Here is a 21274-nt window from a genome sequence, read left to right as displayed (position 1 = left end):
GTTGATATCATGATTCAAAAATGATCTATACTGCACCTACTAGAATATGACGCTTAAATATAGACTGTAGCTAGTATAATTTAAAAGGGAGAATGATTAACTAATAATAAATTATATTATTTAAATTCATTCAATTAAATAAGTTTAAACAAGTCATTTAGGGTCCACATACATTGGGGGTGGAGATAAATGATGTATGAGAAAGAATTGTAGTTATACAATCAACATCTTCAATGTAATGTGTGAGAAAGCACAAGTACGTGAGAAAATGTTGATTGCTCAACCACAATGCTTTATTGATCACCACCCATACATTATTGATCACCATCCTCAATTTGTATGGAACCTTACATGATGTTTTGGAAGAGTTGGGGTTGAACAATCAACATTCTCTCAACATACTTGTGCTTTCTCACACATTACATTGAAGATGTTGATTGTATAACTACAACTCTTTCTCATACATCATTTATCTCTACCCCCAATGTATGTGGACCCTAAATGACTTGTTTAAACTTATTTAATTGAATGAATTTAAATAATATAATTTATTATTAGTTAATCATTCTCCCTTTTAAATTATACTAGCTACGGTCTATATTTAAGCGTCATATTCTAGTAGGTCCAGTATAGATCATTTTTGAATCATGATATCAACCTGTATATACCTTCTTACTGTTAAAGTGTAGATGTCGTTGTTACAATATAAACCAAGAACATGAACAAGTATCGACTGTCTTAATTATCTATATATTTTGACCAATAGTGACAATACTCAATCATCCAATTTTACAACGGTAACAAAGTACAAATTACTAATTTTTCGATGTCAACGTCTGATTTTTTGACAATTTTTTAATGTGTTGTTTGGTGAAGTGTATATCTAAGTCTTACTTGTATTAGTTATATGTTTGATTAGTTATGCATAGGTTGTTTATTATGCATTTTTTTATTTTGGGCATTAAAAATAATACGCATGAGGAAAATTCACAGTTTTAGTAGGGAAAAAAATATTAAAATAAATGTTTTAGAAAAAATTACATTCTAATGCATACATTAAAATCATTGCATTACCATAAATTTCCATATATTAATTATACACACCTTAATACACAACGAGTGAACTCAATAATAAACATTAATAGACAGTGTACAAAATGTATGTCATCTGTATAAGATCATAAGTAAATTCGATAATAATTGACATTATATTGACCAAAATATTGGGGTCCAAAATAAACAGAACCCTCACATCCAGTAGCTTAGTTACAAAAACATAATTAGTCAAATCTATCTAAGTTTTGTTGTTGTTCATACGTGTGGTTCTCTTGTGTCCGGATCTCTTACAAATTGAACAGTTGTTCCTCCTCTTGCTTTTGAAATTTCCACCGACACCCTTGACACGTTTTCTTTTCTTCCTTCCAAGCTTGGTATCGACAAGGAGTGGAAGAATATTCACGCTTAGCAATTCTTCTGGCACACACCATTCAGATTCGATAGAGACAACATTAATAGATTCAGAGTATGCAAGGATGTATGTTTCAGCTGTATATAAAGGCGAAGAATATTCATAGATGCTCATTTCCATGCTTCAATCTTAAAGAAGCCATTGCGTGAGCACACGATATCTTGACCAAGTCATATTCCCTACAAGAACATGACTTTTCCAGTAGGTTAACAGTGGAAGTAGAACTTGCGCCGAACACGGTGAATTGATTTTCATCCCCAGTTATGTTCTCTACGTACAAGGAGTCGCCCTCGATCATTTTTTTTCTTGCGATCCTTTCGACAGCCAGCAATATTTTATTACCCTTTGATTTAAGGAAATATGCATGCCTCTCCCTAAACAATTCTCCAAATTTCTTAGCAATCGAATTAAATATGGATGCTACGGGGTACTCTCTCTCATCAATCAACATAGCGTTGAGTGACTCGGCAATATTTGTGGTCATCACATCATACTTGTTGCCTGGGAAATATGCTCTGCTCCATTTTTCAAAACCAACATCATGCTCAAGGACAAAGGCTGCTTTAGGGGATTTGTCCTTGAATTTCAAAAAATGATCGTTGAACTCCTACAAAGAATATGCCTTTGCTGCGTTGTAGTATAAATAGAGGGAATATCCACATTGGTGATTTACCCAAAGATTTTTACCGAGGTGCCTCATGCAATATCCGTGATGAGCATGATTGTAAACTTTTACAATACTGTTGGCAATGCTCTTGTGTCTATCAGAAATAAAACATAAATCTGATTCATCGAGCACAATATCCTTCAACTTTTCAAAGAAGAACGTCCAAAATGTATCGTTCTCTTTGTCCACGACACAAAAGGCAATTGGATAAACATGATTTTACGTATCTTGTGCAACAACACTCAACAATACTCCCTCGTATTTACCATGTAAATGAGTGTCGTCGACCGCAATTACCTTTCTCATGTGGGAAAATCCCCTAATGCAAGCACCAAAAGCTAAGAAGTAATACATAAATCTATGAGTATCCCCACTTACCATGATACAATAGCTAGAACCAACATTAAGAGTGTCGAACATATATGAAAAGGCCGGTAAGCATGAATATTCGTGCTCCGCTGTCCCTCGAACCATTTCTTTGACAATCACACCTCCTTTCCAATATTTCCAATAGCTTGGACTACAGTGAAAAATATTAAAAATAGTCCTCTGAATCTCTTTAACATTTGGACCCTTGCTATCGCGATAAAGATTCACACAAAGCAACGCAATGATTTTGGTCGAGAGTTTTTTATAGCTGTTGATGGCATGTTCAACACCGCAACTATGATTGCCAATATACTTGTAGATACAAAATCTATCCGAACACTCAAATTTCTTTGCCCACAACATCCACGCACAAATACGAGACACACATTTCACCTTTAAGTATTTACTACAACTCTTCACTGTAGCAAAATTGAAAGATTTTCTCGCCACTGCTTCAGCTAATAAAATGTTTAGCTCACTCTTGGTACTAAATTTTTTATATATGTAAAAATTAGTTTCATCAGAGAAAGAATGGCTGGGTTGTGATCTCAATTCCGGCTCTCCCTGATCTTCTTCAAAATGTTCGAAATCTTCCGCATCTACTGGCTTATCTTCAACATCTAATGAATGATCATGCCCATTCATTGAATCATCACCCAAGTTCTCATTTGATTTATCACAAAAGCTCTCATTTGGTTGATCACCCAAGTTCTCATTTTCAATCGAGTCATTATCGTTAAAAGAATCTGTTGGTTCAATCGAAGACCTCGCAATGACATTATTCTCAATATAGGCCTAGAGGCATCATTAGCAATATCCATCATGTACAAGCTCACATGCCTATCATTCTTTATGAATGTGGGATGTATTTTTTCCCTCCCATTCATTATATAGCTTATCACCAAGTTGCCTGGCTAGCAGGTTAGCTCACCAGCCTCAATTACTCTTGCAATCATATCGTCATATGAACCATTGCGACGCAACGCAATGGGAACTATAGTCTTACTAAAAGATTTTCAATACCAGCTTTTGGGAGTCTCCTCCCATACTCCCATATAGTCACCACCAGCAACAAAAAATTCAACTACTTCCATATATAGACTACACTGATAGATACTAGATTACAATATCAGTAACTAGCGGTCAATGACTGGTACGGAATCCATACAAAATGCAAATGAACAAGAATGAGTTCAGATCAAGCTCGAAATGGAGAATATGTATCTATAGTCCTTCTAAACAACTAAAGTTTATCTAAAAACGAGTTATGAAGTGATTTTGGAAGATTTTTGCTAGCTTCAAGAATGGCGGAATTTTTTTTCTTTGAAGCTATTTGAAAGAAAATCGTATAAAAATGGAAGCAATGACTATAATGATGATGATTTCACCTGTGAAAGCTAAAATATAGTCGGAAAAGTCGTCGAAATCAACTAAATCAGCTGCAAAAATGGGAGCATTTTGGCTTCTTCTTGGAGAGCTTTTCTCCAGTCAATTTTTTCAATAAATGAAAAAGTAAAAAACAATTCCACATTTGTGTTGGATGAGTGGGGACCAAAGTGTAGTATCAAAAACTTGAGAGTAGGGTGTTGTATGTTTTGGAAGAATATTGAGTGATGTCATATATGGCATCTAAAGTACTAACTTTTAAGACTTTTGTCTAAATGTTCAATTAAGTTTGGAGAGTGACTATTTTGCCAATTCTCCGTGTGTCATTTCTAAAGTGGACAACTAAAAAGGGACGGAGGGAGTAGATGATTTTTTGGCAAATATAGCATCTACTAGTGGAAGAAAATCTTCTATGCTTCTTTTCAACAACTTCCGAAAGAAGTCAAAGGTTTTATTCAACTAGATAAATGACAACTTTCCTCAATGAGAAGGAGATATGATAAGTCTAAGTTTTTTGTTAGTTAGTTTTTTCTTACTTATTTGGAAGGATTCTTAGGCTAATCCTTTTCTTTGGTAAGTTTTTGTTGTGAAGGTTCTTGTTGGAGGTAAGGTCCATGTCCTCCTTCAATTTTGTACACTTTTTGGATTAATAGATATGGTAGGGGTCAGGCTTAAGCCCCTCATCAATGGCTCACAACCAATTGGTGATGGATTAAATAAAAATAAAAAATATACTCCGAGGTTATGAAGGAGTAACTTAGTAGTGTTTTCACTTAAATGACGTTTTCTTCCTTGATATCATCAAAGTATATATATACTCCGATGGTATCAAATATTAAATCACTATTAAAACTAAAGTTATGTCATAAATGGTAATAAATATAAGTAACATTAAAAAGGGTAATTAATCAAATAAAATATATTATTTAAGTAAAAATTCCTTTTAGTGGGATTCTTTATTTGCATTGGTGTAATGTATGTTCCCATACTAGAAGATATAATTACAATCTATTTTATATCTTTTAGGATTTATCTACTCATTTTTAACTTATATCTTTTTTATTTTCTTGAGTTGAAATTCAAATTGTGATTATAAAAGCTAAATAACAATATTTGTATGAACCATGACCCAATATGATTTCTATTTCAACTCATTTTAATATTTCTAATTTTAACTCAACCTGCCCATTTGACACCCCTAATTAGGATAAACCCCATTTCATATCAAATGAAGAAGTTGACTTTGAAGTAAAAAATTTACACTAGCAATAGAACAAGATGCGGAGCAAGATTAATTTGAAACTCAACAAAAAAAAAAATCCACAAAGCAAAACGAGGTATTGAATATCAAAAGAAGAGCTAAAGAAGAAACATACAAAAGGTATCAAAATATAAAATTCTATACAATACAAAACAAATGCTTGATATTTTAATTATTGAAATTGCCATGATAATGTTATAAGACATAGTATTAATTAAGGGCTATTTTTGACATTTTAATTTTTAAATATACATGCAATGATTCAATTTATTTTTGGCGGTTGATTTAATAAAGGAACATGAGTTTATTATCCCTTATAAAAGGTGAAGGGAGTATTATTTTCAAACCCAAAATATTATAAGGGGTTAATAGATATTTAATTATAACACGTAGTAAGTAACATTTAACCAAAGAACGTAGCGTTAGTAGCGTATATAAAAAAAGATTCATGACAACATGTAGTATATTTTTCTATTCGTAGGTTGTTCATAGTGATGGTTAAAAAATCAAATCGAACAGCAATCTAAATCAAACAATTTTAAAAAATTGATATTTGATTTGGTTTGGTTAAGTTTGATTTTAAATTTTGAAAACCGATATTATTTGGTTTGGTTTTGATTTTACTAAAAAACAACCGCAAAAATAACCAAACTAAATCAATAAATTAGATATATAATTTTTTTAATTATTTATATATTATTCATAAATAAAATATAAATATTTTGTTAAATTTTGATTAACTTAAGTATTTAACTTTACCATTTTATCAAGTTCAACACTAAAATTTTAGCCTAACTATTACAATCCTAAGTCCAAGTCCATCAAAATCCATTACTTTAGTATTTGCCTACCCTAACTCACATAAGATAGTCACACTTTCTCTTAATTGAGTCACTTTGTTCGTGGAATAATAACTCTAGTATAGCGTAATTGCTTAATTGAACCGACAATAATTTTTATGTGGATTGTTCATGTACTAGTTTGTGTCTATCGAGATATGTATGTCCTCAAAAAAATTATTACTTTCAAACCGAAAAATACCCGAAAAACTGAAACAAACTGACGGTTATTTTTTTCGTTTGATTTGGTTTTAGAAATTTAAAAAATAGACTAGATTAGTTTTATTTTGGTTTAAACCAATAACCAATCCAAACCGAACCACCAACCCCCTATATATGCACTATACAACCTATTTATTTCCTAATAAATAAATGTTACCATAATGGGAAAATTACAAACCCAGATATTATGGGAAAAACATACGTTTTTGAATATGTACGCGATTAGAGACTAATCTTTTTTGAAATAAATTGAGTTTCAGAGTACTCTAAACATAATGTATTTAAGGAAATATTATGTAATTAATTTATATAAGCAAAATTAAATTAATATTTCAAAGTGATGTCATTGGTTGATAAGATACTGTTAATTAACTCCTTCCAACCATAATTAGCGTATGTTAATATTTCCATTTTGGAAACGGAAAGTCTATTCATATCAAATTAGGTTAATCCAATCCATATCATAGTTGGTCAAGGATTTATTACTCTCTATAAATCAATTAACAATGAAGCACTCAACATGTATATTTTCAAAGAAAACGTACGTACAAGTGTGTTCATAATAAATAGTCTTTTCAATATGAGTCATCGCAGTTACTTGTTTGGTTATTGTTGCGATGTCAACCAACTTTCCGAAAAACAATCTTCTCATGATCCATCTTCTTCTAATTTACCCCTTTTAAACATTAGTTCTTCTTTGCACATTCGACATGATAATTGGTATTCAAATAATGTACCACAACTTTACCGTTCAGGAGTAAGAGAGGAAACAATATTGAAACATATGTCTTTCTCACCTCTTCAGTTAGCTTGTCCTAGGATGCTATTTCACAACTGTTTGGGAATTGGAAATTAGAGTTTCAAGATGTACGTGACTCTTTTGTAGGAAATATAATGANGATTTATTACTCTCTATAAATAAATTAACAATGAAGCACTCAACATGTATATTTTCAAAGAAAACGTACGTACAAGTGTGTTCATAATAGTCTTTTCAATATGAGTCATCGCAGTTACTTGTTTGGTTATTGTTGCGATGTCAACCAACTTTCCGAAAAACAATCTTCTCATGATCCATCTTCTTCTAATTTACCCCTTTTAAACATTAGCTCTTCTTTGCACATTCGACATGATAGTTGGTATTCAAATAATGTACCACAACTTTACCGTACAGGAGTAAGAGAGGAAACAATATTGAAACATATATGTCTTTCTCACCTCTTCAGTTATCTTGTCCTAGGACAATTTTTACTTTGCTATTTCACAACTGTTTGGGAATTGGAAATCAGAGTTTCAAGATGTACGTGACTCTTTAGTAGGAAATATAATGAGTCAGGTGCATAATATTGCTGAGTCTAACAAGGGTTATTGCGGAGTGTTGGAGTTATCTGTGGTTGTAAAATTGGTATCCCGTGATCATGTTATTGAGGAAAGGATTTCGTTTCCAGGAGAAGATTTATCATCAGAATATGGTATGGTATGGTGCCAGCTAGTGAGTCATCTATGCAATCGTTATTAAAGAAGATAGAGATTGATGAAGAAAATACCAAAGGCGATGAATGCATGGTGTGTCTAGAAGAGCTTGTGAAGAAGGAAGCAGATCATGATGAGATACTTAGCATGCCTTATTGTTCTCATATGTTTCATGGAGAGTGTATCACCAAGTGGTTAAAGATGAGTCATTATTGCCCTATTTGTCGCTTTGAGATGCCCATGGAGGAATAACTCATCATCGAATAGAAGAACACCCTAGTATTACCAAGTAGTTTTAGCAAATCTGGTATATTGAGATAAAAAGATTTTCTAGAACTCGCAAGGAGTTTTATATAACTTCAAATTTTCTGCCTCGTCGAGAAATAGAACTCGACAATTTCCAAATAAAAAATTCAGCTGATAGCAATGAGATCCGTTTAATGTTTACACAACGGTGCTTATATAATAAAATTAGAAAGAAAATCTAAACCAACACGAAGGTTGGCTTCTCTAACAACGGATGGATGGAATATCAACACAAAGTTCTCGATATGATAATCATTGAAATGAGGCAAGTCATCACTCCTATCATTCACCAGGGAAAGTTATTAGCAACTACAGGAGTGCTAATATTCGAAGTTTCACCAAGCTGATTATGAGGGCTCACAGGCTCACCACTGGACTCGCTTACAGTTCCAAGTGACGATGGACTTTTAGCCGCTGTTGATCCAGGGGGGTGCAGCAAGGATGGCACGCCAAAACCATCAGAATGATCCAATTTCAACTGCTTTTGACCTTGCATACCAAAACTGCCTACAATAACCTGCAACAAATAAAGGTCAGACAAGATGACATTCTGAACTGTACAACTGTAAGAAACATTTTCAACATAATTATTGAAAATATGAGAGAAGAAAGTCATGTAGCAACACCTGTACAGCCGATGCAGCAGTAAGAACTCCTGCCACACCACCACCTAGAGCATGGCCATCTGGTCCAGCTAGTAACACACTCAAACCACCTGTCCTGATGCGCTCGCCACCAGATTCTGATGGTAAAAAGTGACCAGACAGAGACAGGATCTCAAACTGTCCCTGAGGAAGTAGCAAAAAAAAATGCCTTCAGAAAGGAAAATATACATCTTTCAAGCCATGGGAAGGATATAGCAAAATGAATTATTTCCCCTGGAGGTTTGCGCAGTGTCTAACACTTCACTAAATGATTCACATCATACTAAAAAAGACAACACAGTTCAATGACCAATGAAATTTGTGTGGCAAGTTCATACTATGCTTTAATATATCAAAGTGATGTCCATTGTTTGACATGTATGATAAGATACTGTTAAATCCTTCCAACCATATAAGCAGATAATTAGCATAAGCTGACTCGGTAATACGAACCTCATATGTTACATTTCCAACAGACATTGCTGCTTGCTGAAGTGTCACATTAGATATGGAGCCATTAGCTGACATGATGCAGACAGCTTGAGAGGTACTTTGAGAGAATGACATTAGTTTTGCCCATACATCCTGAGAAGCAAAAAGACACTTAATAAATTTTTCAAACATATAAAAGCAACTACATCAAGACTTCTAGTTTAAAGAGAATCACAAATACTGCCCTTCATCCCAATTATACGATGCCTTTTTCTTTTGGGACATTACAAAATATGTGAGACAATTCAATCCTATACAACTTTCAAGAATCCAACATTCCATTAAATGTTTTCCCAGTAAATATATCGAGGATGATGTTATCCCAGTAAATATAACTTCAATCTAACTTCAACAATAACCAAACTTGTGTGCACCCCAACTAAGTTATCGGATACATGTATCTTTCCACCGATAGTCATACAGATACTAGGTATTTTGTCTACCAACACTTGACACAAATGGGAAACTATACCATAGCATTTGCCTTTATTGAGATTCAAATGTAAGTCTCTCATGGCATTCATTCCAATTTCATTGACCTTTAGGCCACACCCATAGGCCATTACTTTACAATTTTCTTTAACCAACACTAAAATTGATGTATTATAAACACTATAACATATATAAGTCCATATCCTCTTAATTACCATCATTAAAAAGGATGAAGAGAGTCCTATGTTTATTTATCTCCCCTCCCTACCCTCTAAATGGTAAACTATCTAAGTGCATTCGTTGAATTAACACGGATGCATTCATTTTGGTTATAGTAACTCCAATTTAAGCTCACAAGTCACAACAACCGGTATCACTTTATAAATATAGAAGGTTGGCCATGTAATTTAAAAGCTTGCAATGTATAATGGCACATTCCTGTGAGAGAAAATATTAACACCACATCTCCAAGATCTTTTTCAACTTCTAAAAAGAGCAATACAAAGTGATAATGTTACCCTATTTAGCCCTCAGAAGCATAGCTACAGAATGTCAAACCAAAATTAGATACTCTGTTTCTATCTACTTATTCTAAGCAGCCGTGGACAATCTAGCATCGTCGTACTACACAAAATCAAATCTCCATAAAGGCCAAGATTTGGTTTAGATGCTGCTAGGGAAAAAAAAACAAGTCATGTTTTATACTTTATGCATTGCTTATGAGTAAAAGGATCACCAAATATAATAGTCAGCAACAATTAAAGAAAATAAATGAGGACCACCCCAAAAAAAGGGAAGATGATAAAGCCGTCTGTAAACTTTCCATTATAATGATTTAGAAAGTATACAGGTGTAAAGACTACAAACTTTCCATTATTTCAAGAAAAACTGCAATCAGGAACTAAAGGATTAATCCCAACAGATCAAACTTCTACATTAAATGAATTTCAACTTTCTTTTTTTTTTTTTTTTTGAGAAATGGCAAGTGTATCATTGATATAGCACGAAGAAAGTGCTATCAAACTAAATGAATTTCAAGTAGAATATTATTGATTGTGAAAGAACATCAAACATTGTTAGATGTTTGAAACAGAAAACTGTTGAAGAAGTTGGAATTTACTAGTATGATACTGTTATACTTTTTAAGGTATTTTATATAGTATCAGCAAAGCATTTAGCATTGAAGCTTTATTAGCATGTAAATTATCAAATATGCAAAACAAAAAGACACCTTCAACTTGTTAACTGTATTATCTGACTAGTTCACCAAGAAAACTAATACATTACCTTGAATACTAATATACATGCTGAAAGATATATTACGAAGTTTGTACGGAAGCAGAAAGTCCTAAGAAATTGAAGTAGGCATTTATTTAGGTTAAAAGGGAAGCCAACGAACAACATCCAATGTACTTCAACAAAAAAAAAAAAATAGTGGGTTAGGAAGGTAATAAATGCATCTGTAAGAGAATAAACTAGGTGGTAGCATCACCTCTAGTAAAAAAAGAAAAGAGGGAGAGAAAGAAATCATTCGGCAATTTCCTTAGGTCGAAAGCTGCAGTGAATAAGAAAGTCTGAGGGCCTAAACAGTCAGATAAAAAGAAGCTCCTGAACTCATACCATCTTCAGTCAAATGGGAATTACATCCGCGAATTAAACACAGATTCTTCTGCTCTCTTTTGTAAATTAGTCTAGGATTAAAAGGGAGTGAGCATGAAGCAAAGACAAACAATACAAAAGGCAAGGAGCATCCCATCCCTCTCCAATCTACTAAACAAATGCAAAAAGAATAGCAATGCAGACATCAAGATAGAAAGAGATAAACAGCAAATTAAGGCCACACACCTCCCCTGCTTGTACTGTGATAATATGTGGTTTGAATCCAGTCCCTGCACCTGCTGATCCTGCAAATAATATCTTATCAGTAACTCAAAATTTTAGTAAAATCAAAATAGCAAAGCAGCTGAACTATGAAGCATAAATTGGACAGGGTAAATTTCACAAAGGATCACATAACTATGACTTTTTTTCACCAACATCCCCTAACTATGTTCTAGCCCAAAAAACACAAAACTATCACCCTATCAACACAAAAGTCACAATTGCCGGAAAATCCAACCTTCCGATGTGTGATAACTTTTTACTACATATTTTAACCTTTTTTATTTTTAATCTTATACATACATACCCAATTAATAGAGGACTGACATGAACCGACCAAACTTTTGAAAAGTGTAGTAATTTAATATATATTGAGAAGCGTTACATTTTGTTGGATAGTAAGAAACTAACTTTTATGGAGAAACAGTTACTACGGTTGGTCATTAGTGCATTGAAAGGTTATCAATGCATCAAAAGTAATAATCTTGTGATAAATTATTTCCAATTCATTGACTCTTTTAGTTATCTGATGGATTAGAGTGTTTTCTTGAAGTAATCATTTTTGTGCTGCAAAATCATGTAGATGATTTATGAAAGAAAGCGTTTAACGGAGAAAAGGTTCCTCCTTTATCTTGGTAAGTTAGCATATGATAAGAATATTCAGTACAACAAGAATTGTGAACCAATATAAAAAGGGTTCATCCTGTTCAAGAAGTGCTCCGCGACTAGAATGGGTTCAATATTTAAGAGTGGTCTCCACGCCTCAAACACATTACTTCCAAGTCACCAAAGAATTAACTCTACCTCGACCAATGCTTATATTAAACAAATCATTAACCTCATTCTTGGTGTTTCAATTTTTTCTTAGGCTGCAATGGTGCTACCTAGAAGGTAAAAGCAAAAAGCTAAGGGAATACTTGGTATAATTTATTTTCTTTTCTTTTTCCATTAAAAAAACTAGTGATTATTTAATTAGATAAAAAGTAGTAGCAACAATTAAATAATATTCATGTCAGAGTAATCAGCTATTCATATAAACAATTGAAAGCAAAACAAACACAAAAAAATAGTAGACAACATACAAATAGAGCGATATATAGCTGAATTACCTAAATCACCCAATTGCTGTTTCCTCCCAGAACCAGGTGGTCTCCCCCTTCCTTTTTTCCGCAAAGGTACATCTCCTCCCTCCGTAGGCGAAACTCCACCGCCAGACTGCGCCGCCGACGGAGGAGAGACTATCCCCGAGTTGGCAGAACCATCGGGAGCATACTTCCTCGGCCTTCCCCGCTTCCTCTTAACCGGCTCAATTGAATTAGGGATTGTTATCACTGATAGATCGGGAAGGGGAACGGTAATGCCGGGGGTGGGAACTTGATAAATCTCCGTCGTCGGAGGTGGAGATGAAATCGGCGGCATGATAGGGTAGTAGGGCGTCGTAGCACCATCGGATGATACCAAGTGCTGCATTGATGCGTGAACTCCATTGGAATCAACAAAAGACATTCTTCTGTACTGTGTTTACTTTTAAAAAACCACTTTGTTTTCACCAGTCGGTAATCCTTGAGAAAAAATACTATTTTTTTTATTCCATCAAGGTAAATAAATACTTAAACCCTAATCAAAACAAAACGTGGAAAATACCTCCACACATGAAAAGGCCCAATTGTATTCCACAAAAAAACAAAAAGTACACGTCAGAAATTCTATTTATTTTTCATATTAAGTGAATTTGTGAGGTAATGCAAACTTATTAAGGGCCCGTTTGGCCATGCGATATGATATCATGATATGGAATCATGATATGGTATTATGATATGAAATCATGAGATGAAATTGAAGGTTTGTTTGGACATGCGATATGAAATTTTTGTGTTGTATATTTTCTTATAAACAAAAAAATCTCATAAGTTGTAAAATTATTAAAATAGCCCCAATTTTTATTCAATCTTATCAAATAAATAAAAAATTATAAAATCGCATTATAAATTATTACAAAGCTATTTGTTCTCCACTTAAGTAATTGTTTTATCTAACTTTAATTTAATAAAAAAAAATTGAACATAAATTGTAGTGTACTAGTCTTTAATATAATCCTTCCACATAGTACAAACAATTTCCTCACGTTGAACTTGCATTTCTCGATCATGTGACCGAGAAGACGAACCAACATTGTTACTTTGAGCCATTTGTTGGTCAATATCCTCCGCAGCTATATCTTCATGTTCATAGACCATAAATATTTCATCACTACTTTGGTATTTTCGCAAATAATTATGTAACACTGCACAAGCTATGCCAATTTTCACTTGTGTATCAATATCATAATGGTTCATGCCTTGTTTCAGTATTCTAAACCTATTTTTTCAAGCTCCAAAAGTCCGTTCAATCACATTGTGCAGAGATGAATGTCTATAATTAAATAGTTCTTTGGCATTTTGAGGCTCTCTTTCACTTCCTCGATAATCTTGCAAATGATACCGTAGTCCTTTGTATGGAACTAAAAATCCTTTTGTGTTTCGGAAACCAGCATCAACAACATAATATTTATCTACCAAAAAACATTTTATAAAGAATTACTAAAAGCATATGTGATGTGAATGAGTCAGTTTTGTGTAAATAAATAATATTTATTCTAAGGATGTAATTTAAAGTTAGCATGTGGCAGAAATATGTAACTAAATACTAATAACTTACACATAAAATATAAATGTGCACTTATTAAGGCCATAAAATAAATTTATTAATGTGATTGAAATTTTACCTTAAACCAAGGCCAAAATCGAGTATTATGTCGAATTTTGGAATGTACACCAGTCATATTTTTTGGTTGTATAAATGTTGGTGCTATCTTACTAATTGTCTCGGCAACTATTTTAACATGCCGGTTAATTGTTTCAAGTGAATGTTTAAAAGTTTCACAACCGTGAGGTGTGAGTTAAAGTGACTATATGTTGGTGAGAATAATAAATTTTTAAAAGTAATGATGTGATTATAAATTTTATTTACATATGAAACAAATGGTTAGTAGATATAAATGTGGAGTTGTTTTAACAAAATATCAACTAATGGATCAATTATTGTATTAAAATATCTCAAATCATGATATGAAATCACCATGTAATTTCATATCATGGTTTTTGGAGAATATGGTATCACCTCCCATGATATGAAATCATGAGATGGAATCAACGTAAAATTGCATGTCCAAACGCTAATTCCATCTCACAATATCATATCGTGATATGGTATCGCATGGCCAAACGCCTACTAAGAAAAACATATAATGACATAATTTCAACTAAATTTTCCACTATTACCCTTTTTGAAATCATAAATATACCTTTGTAAAGGGGAAGGCAAATATGGAAAAAAAATCAAATATCTATTTTAAACTTTGAATAATTCAATTATTTTGAACAATGAAAAAAGTCAAAAAAAAATCCAGTCAATACTTCCTTTGTCCACTTTTAATTGTCATGTTGCATTTTTTGAAAGTCAATTTGACTAATTTTCAAAGTTAAATTAGATTACATTAATTCGATATTTTAAATAATAAATTTGGATATTCAAAAACTATATGAAAAGTACTATAAATTTCAATTTTTTGCATATCAATATGATGAAAAAATATATCGTAAAATGTTAGTCAAAGTTATTATCGTTTAACTCTAAAAAAAAATGATGACAATTAAAAGTGAACGGGAATAGTATAAAATAGAAGGAGTATATAAGAAAAACTATATATAGTCAAGCTAGCTATGACTGGAAATCTGAAACCTCTAGTCTTAAACACACAGATTCTACCAATGCAACCTCCATGATCGAACAATATCACTTGCACTATGCTAATGTTATATCTGAAATATGCAGGTCCTTAATGCAACAACTGGGAGTACCAAAGCCAATTCACACACTCAGAGAGCAGAACGGAGTGACGAACATTCTAGCTAAGGGCGGAAGGAGATCGCAAACTATAAATACTTATATTTTTGAAGCTCTGTGCCTTTCAAGCATGGGAAGCAGACAAGACTGGACATTATTATGACAGGATTGTAATATTAAACAACTCTAATTCAGCTATCGAGGAACACCCCTATTTCTAATTCTATACCGATATCAGAGTCATTAGGCTTCATAATTAATTATATATAACTATACCTATTTCTATTGCTTTTCCTTTTTATTTTAACATCGTCATTTTGCTTTGACATATTTGTGATAATTATCGTGTCTGTCTATATATTATTTGTAAGTATTACATGATATAGAAAAATTTATTCAGTTTCTTTATGGTCATCTACAAAGAGCAATTCTTCTCTATTAGAGACGATTCATTGCAATATGGTCTTGATAGTTTATTCTGATTTAGGATTTAGCTTTGATTGTTCGACTTCTATTGTCATTTCTTCAATGATTTTTGTTATATTCTAATGCATATTATCACCTCACATTGTATCAAGTTTAAGTAAATCATATTATTCTGCACTCTTGCCCATATTCTTTACCAATTAATGTATAATAAATCTAAAAATAAGAATTTTTGAAAACTTAGTCGTTCAGAAAATAAAATGTATATAGTTAATGATCTATTCGTTTGTCCAAAAAATAAAATTATAAATTTATTTTACCATAACATATTATTCTAACGTATGTTTTTTTCATCTAATGTCATTTCGTGTGAGTTTTGTCTAAGAAAATATTTTAGTCAAACGACATTGTATTTATATTATATTGTATATAAGATCTTAGGTGAAAATGTAAGAATATTAAATGAATAGGGTAGGAATAAAAATTATCAGTTTCTATTTTCTTTTATATGTAAAATTAGACCTTTCAAATTAGGGGTGTGCATTCGGTTTTTCGGTTTGGTTTTACACTATTCGGTTTGGATTTTCGGTTTTTGGTTTTGTAAAAGTGTAACCCAATTCGATCCAAAATAAATTTGGTTTGGTTTGGTTTTCCTCTATTCGATTCGGCTTTTTTCGGTTTGGTTATTCGGTTATGTCAATAATTAATAACATTTATAACCAAAGTAATAATATTTAATCCCTTAAATGTACTTTCTAATATAAATCATAAGTAAAACTTAAAACACAATACTTATAAGTATACCTATTATAGATGTAATTCAAACATAAAATATAAACGTAATCATCATGAAAGGCAATAACCAAAAAGGAACAAAAGTGGTTAACTCCAACTTAATTCTAAGCCTAAACAACATATATATATAATTCGGTTTTTTTCGGTTTTTCAGTTTTTATTTTTAAAATCCAAAACCAAACCAAAAACCCAAACAAAGTAATTTATTAATCCAAAACCAATCCAAAAAACCAAAAAACCAATCCAAATAAAAATTCGGTTTGATTTGGTTTGGTTATTCGGTTTAATCCGAATAGTGCACACCCCTATTTCAAATAGGTAAAATACTTATTTGCTTCTAGTGTTTTCGCATCAAATCAATAATAGTTTAGTGATTTTTGAAGTATAAATATGTATTTATTAACTATAATTAAGTGATAAAAGTGAATGTTCAAACATACGTCATAGTTCAATTAATTCGGTGTCACATTTGATGCGAACAAATTTTATCATTCAGACATTGGATCTCTAGCAAATAAAAATATAAGCATTTAATTTAAAGAAAAAGATCAAACAAATACAATCAAATAATGAAATTTAGGTATAGACTTTATCTAATCAAAGATTAGGTCGTTCAATCTAATATAAATTTGGCTTTCAAGTAATGTTGCAATGCATGTTTGATTTGAAGACTATCAAATCTTTTTCTTTTTTTTTGTATATTTTAGTTGTTTTGCAATGATACAAACACCAACAAAATTAATATATTCATCAATAAAATTATCTAATTCAGGAATTGTTACCTTTGTTCTATACAACATATTTTATCCGGATTATCACACAATTTATGAACAATGGCCTAAAAATATTCTGATTATACTCAAATTTTAAACTCCAGGATATTTTCATGATTGTCCTACGCAATCTAGAGTTTTTTCCATCATTAATTCAAGTCAAAACCCTCTTCCAAGAATCGAATTACTAAGTTAGGGAGAGGAATTACCTTACCTTTATCAAATAATCTAATGGAAGACCATAGAACAACGTCCTAGGCCACTCTTTATCTTCACAAAAACGAATTTGCAGAATAATGAGCGATTTTAGGACTTCTCTACATAAATTTGTGACTTACCCCGCTATAACTGCAGCCTCCAACCCATTGTAGTGGTCTCACCATAGCGGAATCACACCCGCTATAGCGGCTTACACGGAAGCAAGAACTCAGAAATACTTTCAAAATTCGTCATTCACAACAGACCCTCAAACCTTAACATCCTAAACTAACGTTTTCATGCCAAATTCGATATCGGGAGTTCTACTCTCCCGATTCACTTTTGAAAGGCTATATAACCTCCTTAATGTCTTTGTTAATAGAAAAATCAAATCATACTTAGACATTTTACTCAACTCTCCTGAATTGTCATTGACCTACCTTAATCAAATTTCGTCTGAAATCGACCTAGTCAAAAAATTTCAAGTCAATACCAAAAACAAATCTTACTCAATTCTTTCACCATTGATTCATGCATAACGATTGGAAGGGGTCGTCACAAAAGTAATCCCGACTCTTTTTTTTGTTGGAACTTCTTTAAGAAAAAGTGATGCTTTTATTCTTTTTATGGCTTTGTGTGCAAGTTTTATTTATTCTTTTTTCATTATGAAAATTATTTATTATAACTAGGTCTATTTGAAAAACTAGAGCATATTTGTCCTTTACTTTAACGGAAGACCAAATAGAAACACGTGGTGCAATCTTACGGAGGGACCCTATTTGACCAATTAATTAAATCCAAAATTTAAAAACCACCCATATCCACCCATCAACCTGGTTAACCCACCCGTATAACCCATTACTCACGCTTAAGCTAACCTATCCAAAAACCTAAAAGACTCTTTCGTTCATCTCACAGACCAAAAACCCTAGTTCATCACACTTAAGCGACTTACTCATCCCCCTTCTATTCTTCATGGATTTACTCCGATTTGATCATAGGTACTCAGACTTTCACTTTGCTCATCTCAAAAATCGTTGTTTATGTTTGATTTTTGCTTGTATTATCATTTGTAGTGTGTAAGAAAGATGTTGTTGAATTTCGATTTTCACTAGTATCTTTAATTTTTGTCTAGAATCTGCATTTTATAATGATTTTTAGGGGATTGTTCACATTTATCTTAAAAATGAATTGTGCTCATTCTTTCGTTTTCTAGGGTATTACGGTAGTGTCGTCGTTATGCGGATTTGTTAGGGGGTTTGTGCACCTTTATGTTAAAAGAAATATTTTTTCTTGTTTGTGTTTAGATGTATTGCTTGTGTAGTGTCATTTTCTGTGATTTATGACATTTTTATCATCTTCTTTTGTCTATTGTCTCCATCCCTTTCTTTATTCCCTTTGTTTATGTCTTTATCTTCTTGTTTTGTCTATTTGTTGTATGTTTGTCTACTTGTTAGGGTTCCTTATTATTGAGTTCGGAGCCAAAATGGTCACTTTTTTCTTCCAAAATGCATAAAGGGCCATTGAAATTTTTTTTATACCAAAACGGACAACACACTACTGGGACAACGAGATCCTTTCTCAATAATGCCGTTAGCAGCATCTAAAATTCATTCTTTCTCGCTCACTGAACTATTTTTTTCTTAAATCGCTGCAGGGGCAGCAATTTCATCAGATTTTTTTAAAAATAGCTACAGAACCAGTTATATCTTTCAAAAAAAACAAAGTCGCTACAGGGAAAGCACTACAAAAAAAACTACTAAATTGTGGCGGTTAATTTATAGGGGTCATAACAAACCCCTACTACACATTCAATTTGTGGCGTTTGTGCTAACCTCTGTAAAATAATTCATTTTATGGCGGTTTAAGTGTGGAGGTTGCAAAAGACCTCCTTTATAAATTCAATTTGTGGTGTTTGTGCCAGCCTCCGCAAAATAATTCTTTTTATGGCGGTTTAAGTGTGGAGATTGTAAAAGACTCCCACTGTAAATTCAATTTGTAGCATGTGTTTCAACCTCCCCAAAGTTATTCTTGTTGTGACGATATTCTTGTGGGGGATTTTGCACTACAAATGAACAGAATGATCCTGACGATTTATTTCACATATAACGACAGCTTATAATTAACAATCATAATTTTTTTGCTATTGATAAATGACTTATGTAATTTGTATTATGGTGATTTAAAATCGACATAAAAGGTTTATTTTATATAATATTAACACTGTATGAAATAATATCTTAACAAATTTGACACTAAACAATCAACAATCATGTAGTCACAAATTTAGATCCTATTTTGCACTTTTTATGAAATCAATAAACATTCATAATAACTTTAACACTTTAGCCTCATTTGTATTCATTAAGATTAAGACGTCTGAATCTAAATACACATTTGAATGATTAAGATCTTATTTGTAGATCTGAACACTAAATGATTAGGATTGTTTGTTTTTAAATATTTGAATATATATATATATATATATATATATATATATATATATATATATATAGGAGAAACATAGACAATGTGATGTGGCACCTCTCTATGGCCTCCATTTGCATTTATCTTTTTTCTCTATTTTTTGGCTTTTTTTAAAAAAAAATTAATTATTATATTGTAAAAATAAATTACTAAATTTATTACAAATAAATAACTTATTAATGAAGGAACATTTACAACAAAAATTCTTTACATTCTTTTTTTTATTTGTTTGTCTCACTTATAATAAAGAAGAAACATAATTTATCTTTTTTTCCCCTTTTTGGATTTTTTTTAAAATTCAAATTAATTATTGTATTGTAAAAGTAAATTACTTAATTTATTACATATAAATATTTTATTAATGGAAGAACATTTACAACAAAAACTCTCCACATTCTTTTTTTATTTGTTTGTCTCACTTCTATCATGAAATGATAATAAATTTTTTTATATTTTAAGTATTTTTCTCTTTATTTTTTTTAATTTATTCACAAGGAGAGTTATATTACCCATGACTTACCCCTCTTCAATTTTTACTTTTAATAATATTCATAACTTTCATAATTTTAATGTCTATAACCTCCAAACATAAATTTTGTCTATATAAATTCATATTTAGTTTATGAGGATTCACATACAAAATTATTATTGTTCTTCTTTATCATATTTGTTTGTGAATTAACTAACATGTAACAAAAAAGAAGTACGCGAATGTAAGAGATATTTCATTCTCAAGTCTTTCTCTTTATTTCTATGTACTTAGACATGCTTTTTTATATATATTTTTTTTATGTTTGCATTATCATTCATCAAGCAAGTATGATTTTTAAAAAACGACTTTGTAATTCTTAACAATGATGTATTGTAAGTATGCAATTATTCTTTCTAATAGTCAGTTTTCCAAATATAATATAGTTTGATAATAATATTTGTTAGATTTCAAGAAATGATTATTATGTACTATTGTTAGTACTATTGATAAAATAATGTACAAATATATTACATATAATTTAATTTTTTTTGTTTCTTTTGATATAATTATTTTAAATCAGTATATAATTTTTTTTTATTCGATTGATTGCATATTATGAAGAGTTTGACATATGGAGAAAAATATGATGGCGGATCTAATTGCAAATGAAGATGATAGAAGAGGAAAAAATGAAGCATAATTAGAGATTATTTTTGCTAGATTTTTTTTTAAAAAAAATTGACTTGTATTAGTAACTTAGCTACTTTGCTAGAATTTTTTTAAATTTTGGTTTGTATA

At 31.6% G+C, this 21274-nt stretch overlaps 1 protein-coding gene and 1 pseudogene across 1 annotated transcript; one reads left to right on the top strand and one right to left on the bottom strand.

Moving 5' to 3' along the window:
- Positions 1 to 7211: 7211 nt before the first annotated feature.
- Positions 7212 to 7937, top strand: LOC125849334 (RING-H2 finger protein ATL56-like; annotated as a pseudogene).
- A 74-nt stretch (positions 7938 to 8011) lies between these two features.
- LOC125849328 (AT-hook motif nuclear-localized protein 10-like) lies at positions 8012 to 12970 on the bottom strand. Its single transcript, XM_049529400.1, has 5 exons — positions 12550 to 12970; positions 11405 to 11463; positions 9089 to 9220; positions 8618 to 8779; positions 8012 to 8508 (listed from the first exon to the last, which is right to left on the bottom strand). Exons 1-5 carry the CDS (start codon positions 12944 to 12946, stop codon positions 8278 to 8280), a joined length of 981 nt encoding a protein of 326 aa, XP_049385357.1. The 5' UTR covers positions 12947 to 12970; the 3' UTR covers positions 8012 to 8277.
- Between the last annotated feature and the right edge of the window lie 8304 nt (positions 12971 to 21274).

The sequence above is a fragment of the Solanum stenotomum genome, chromosome 12 (genome assembly GCF_019186545.1).
Source record: "Solanum stenotomum isolate F172 chromosome 12, ASM1918654v1, whole genome shotgun sequence".
Taxonomy (NCBI): domain Eukaryota; kingdom Viridiplantae; phylum Streptophyta; class Magnoliopsida; order Solanales; family Solanaceae; genus Solanum; species Solanum stenotomum.
The sequence above is the reverse complement of the archived record's forward strand: the minus strand, read 5'-3'. Positions and strand labels throughout refer to the sequence as shown.

Coding starts and splice junctions, on each gene's coding strand:
- LOC125849328 (XM_049529400.1), bottom strand. CDS start 12,946: ATGTCTTTTGTTGATTCCAATGGAGTTCACGCATCAATGCAGCACTTG. Junction 11,464..12,549: donor ACAGCAATTGGGTGATTTAG/GTAATTCAGCTA, acceptor TATTATTTGCAG/GATCAGCAGGTGCAGGGACT. Junction 8,509..8,617: donor CTGCTGCATCGGCTGTACAG/GTGTTGCTACAT, acceptor TATTTGTTGCAG/GTTATTGTAGGCAGTTTTGG.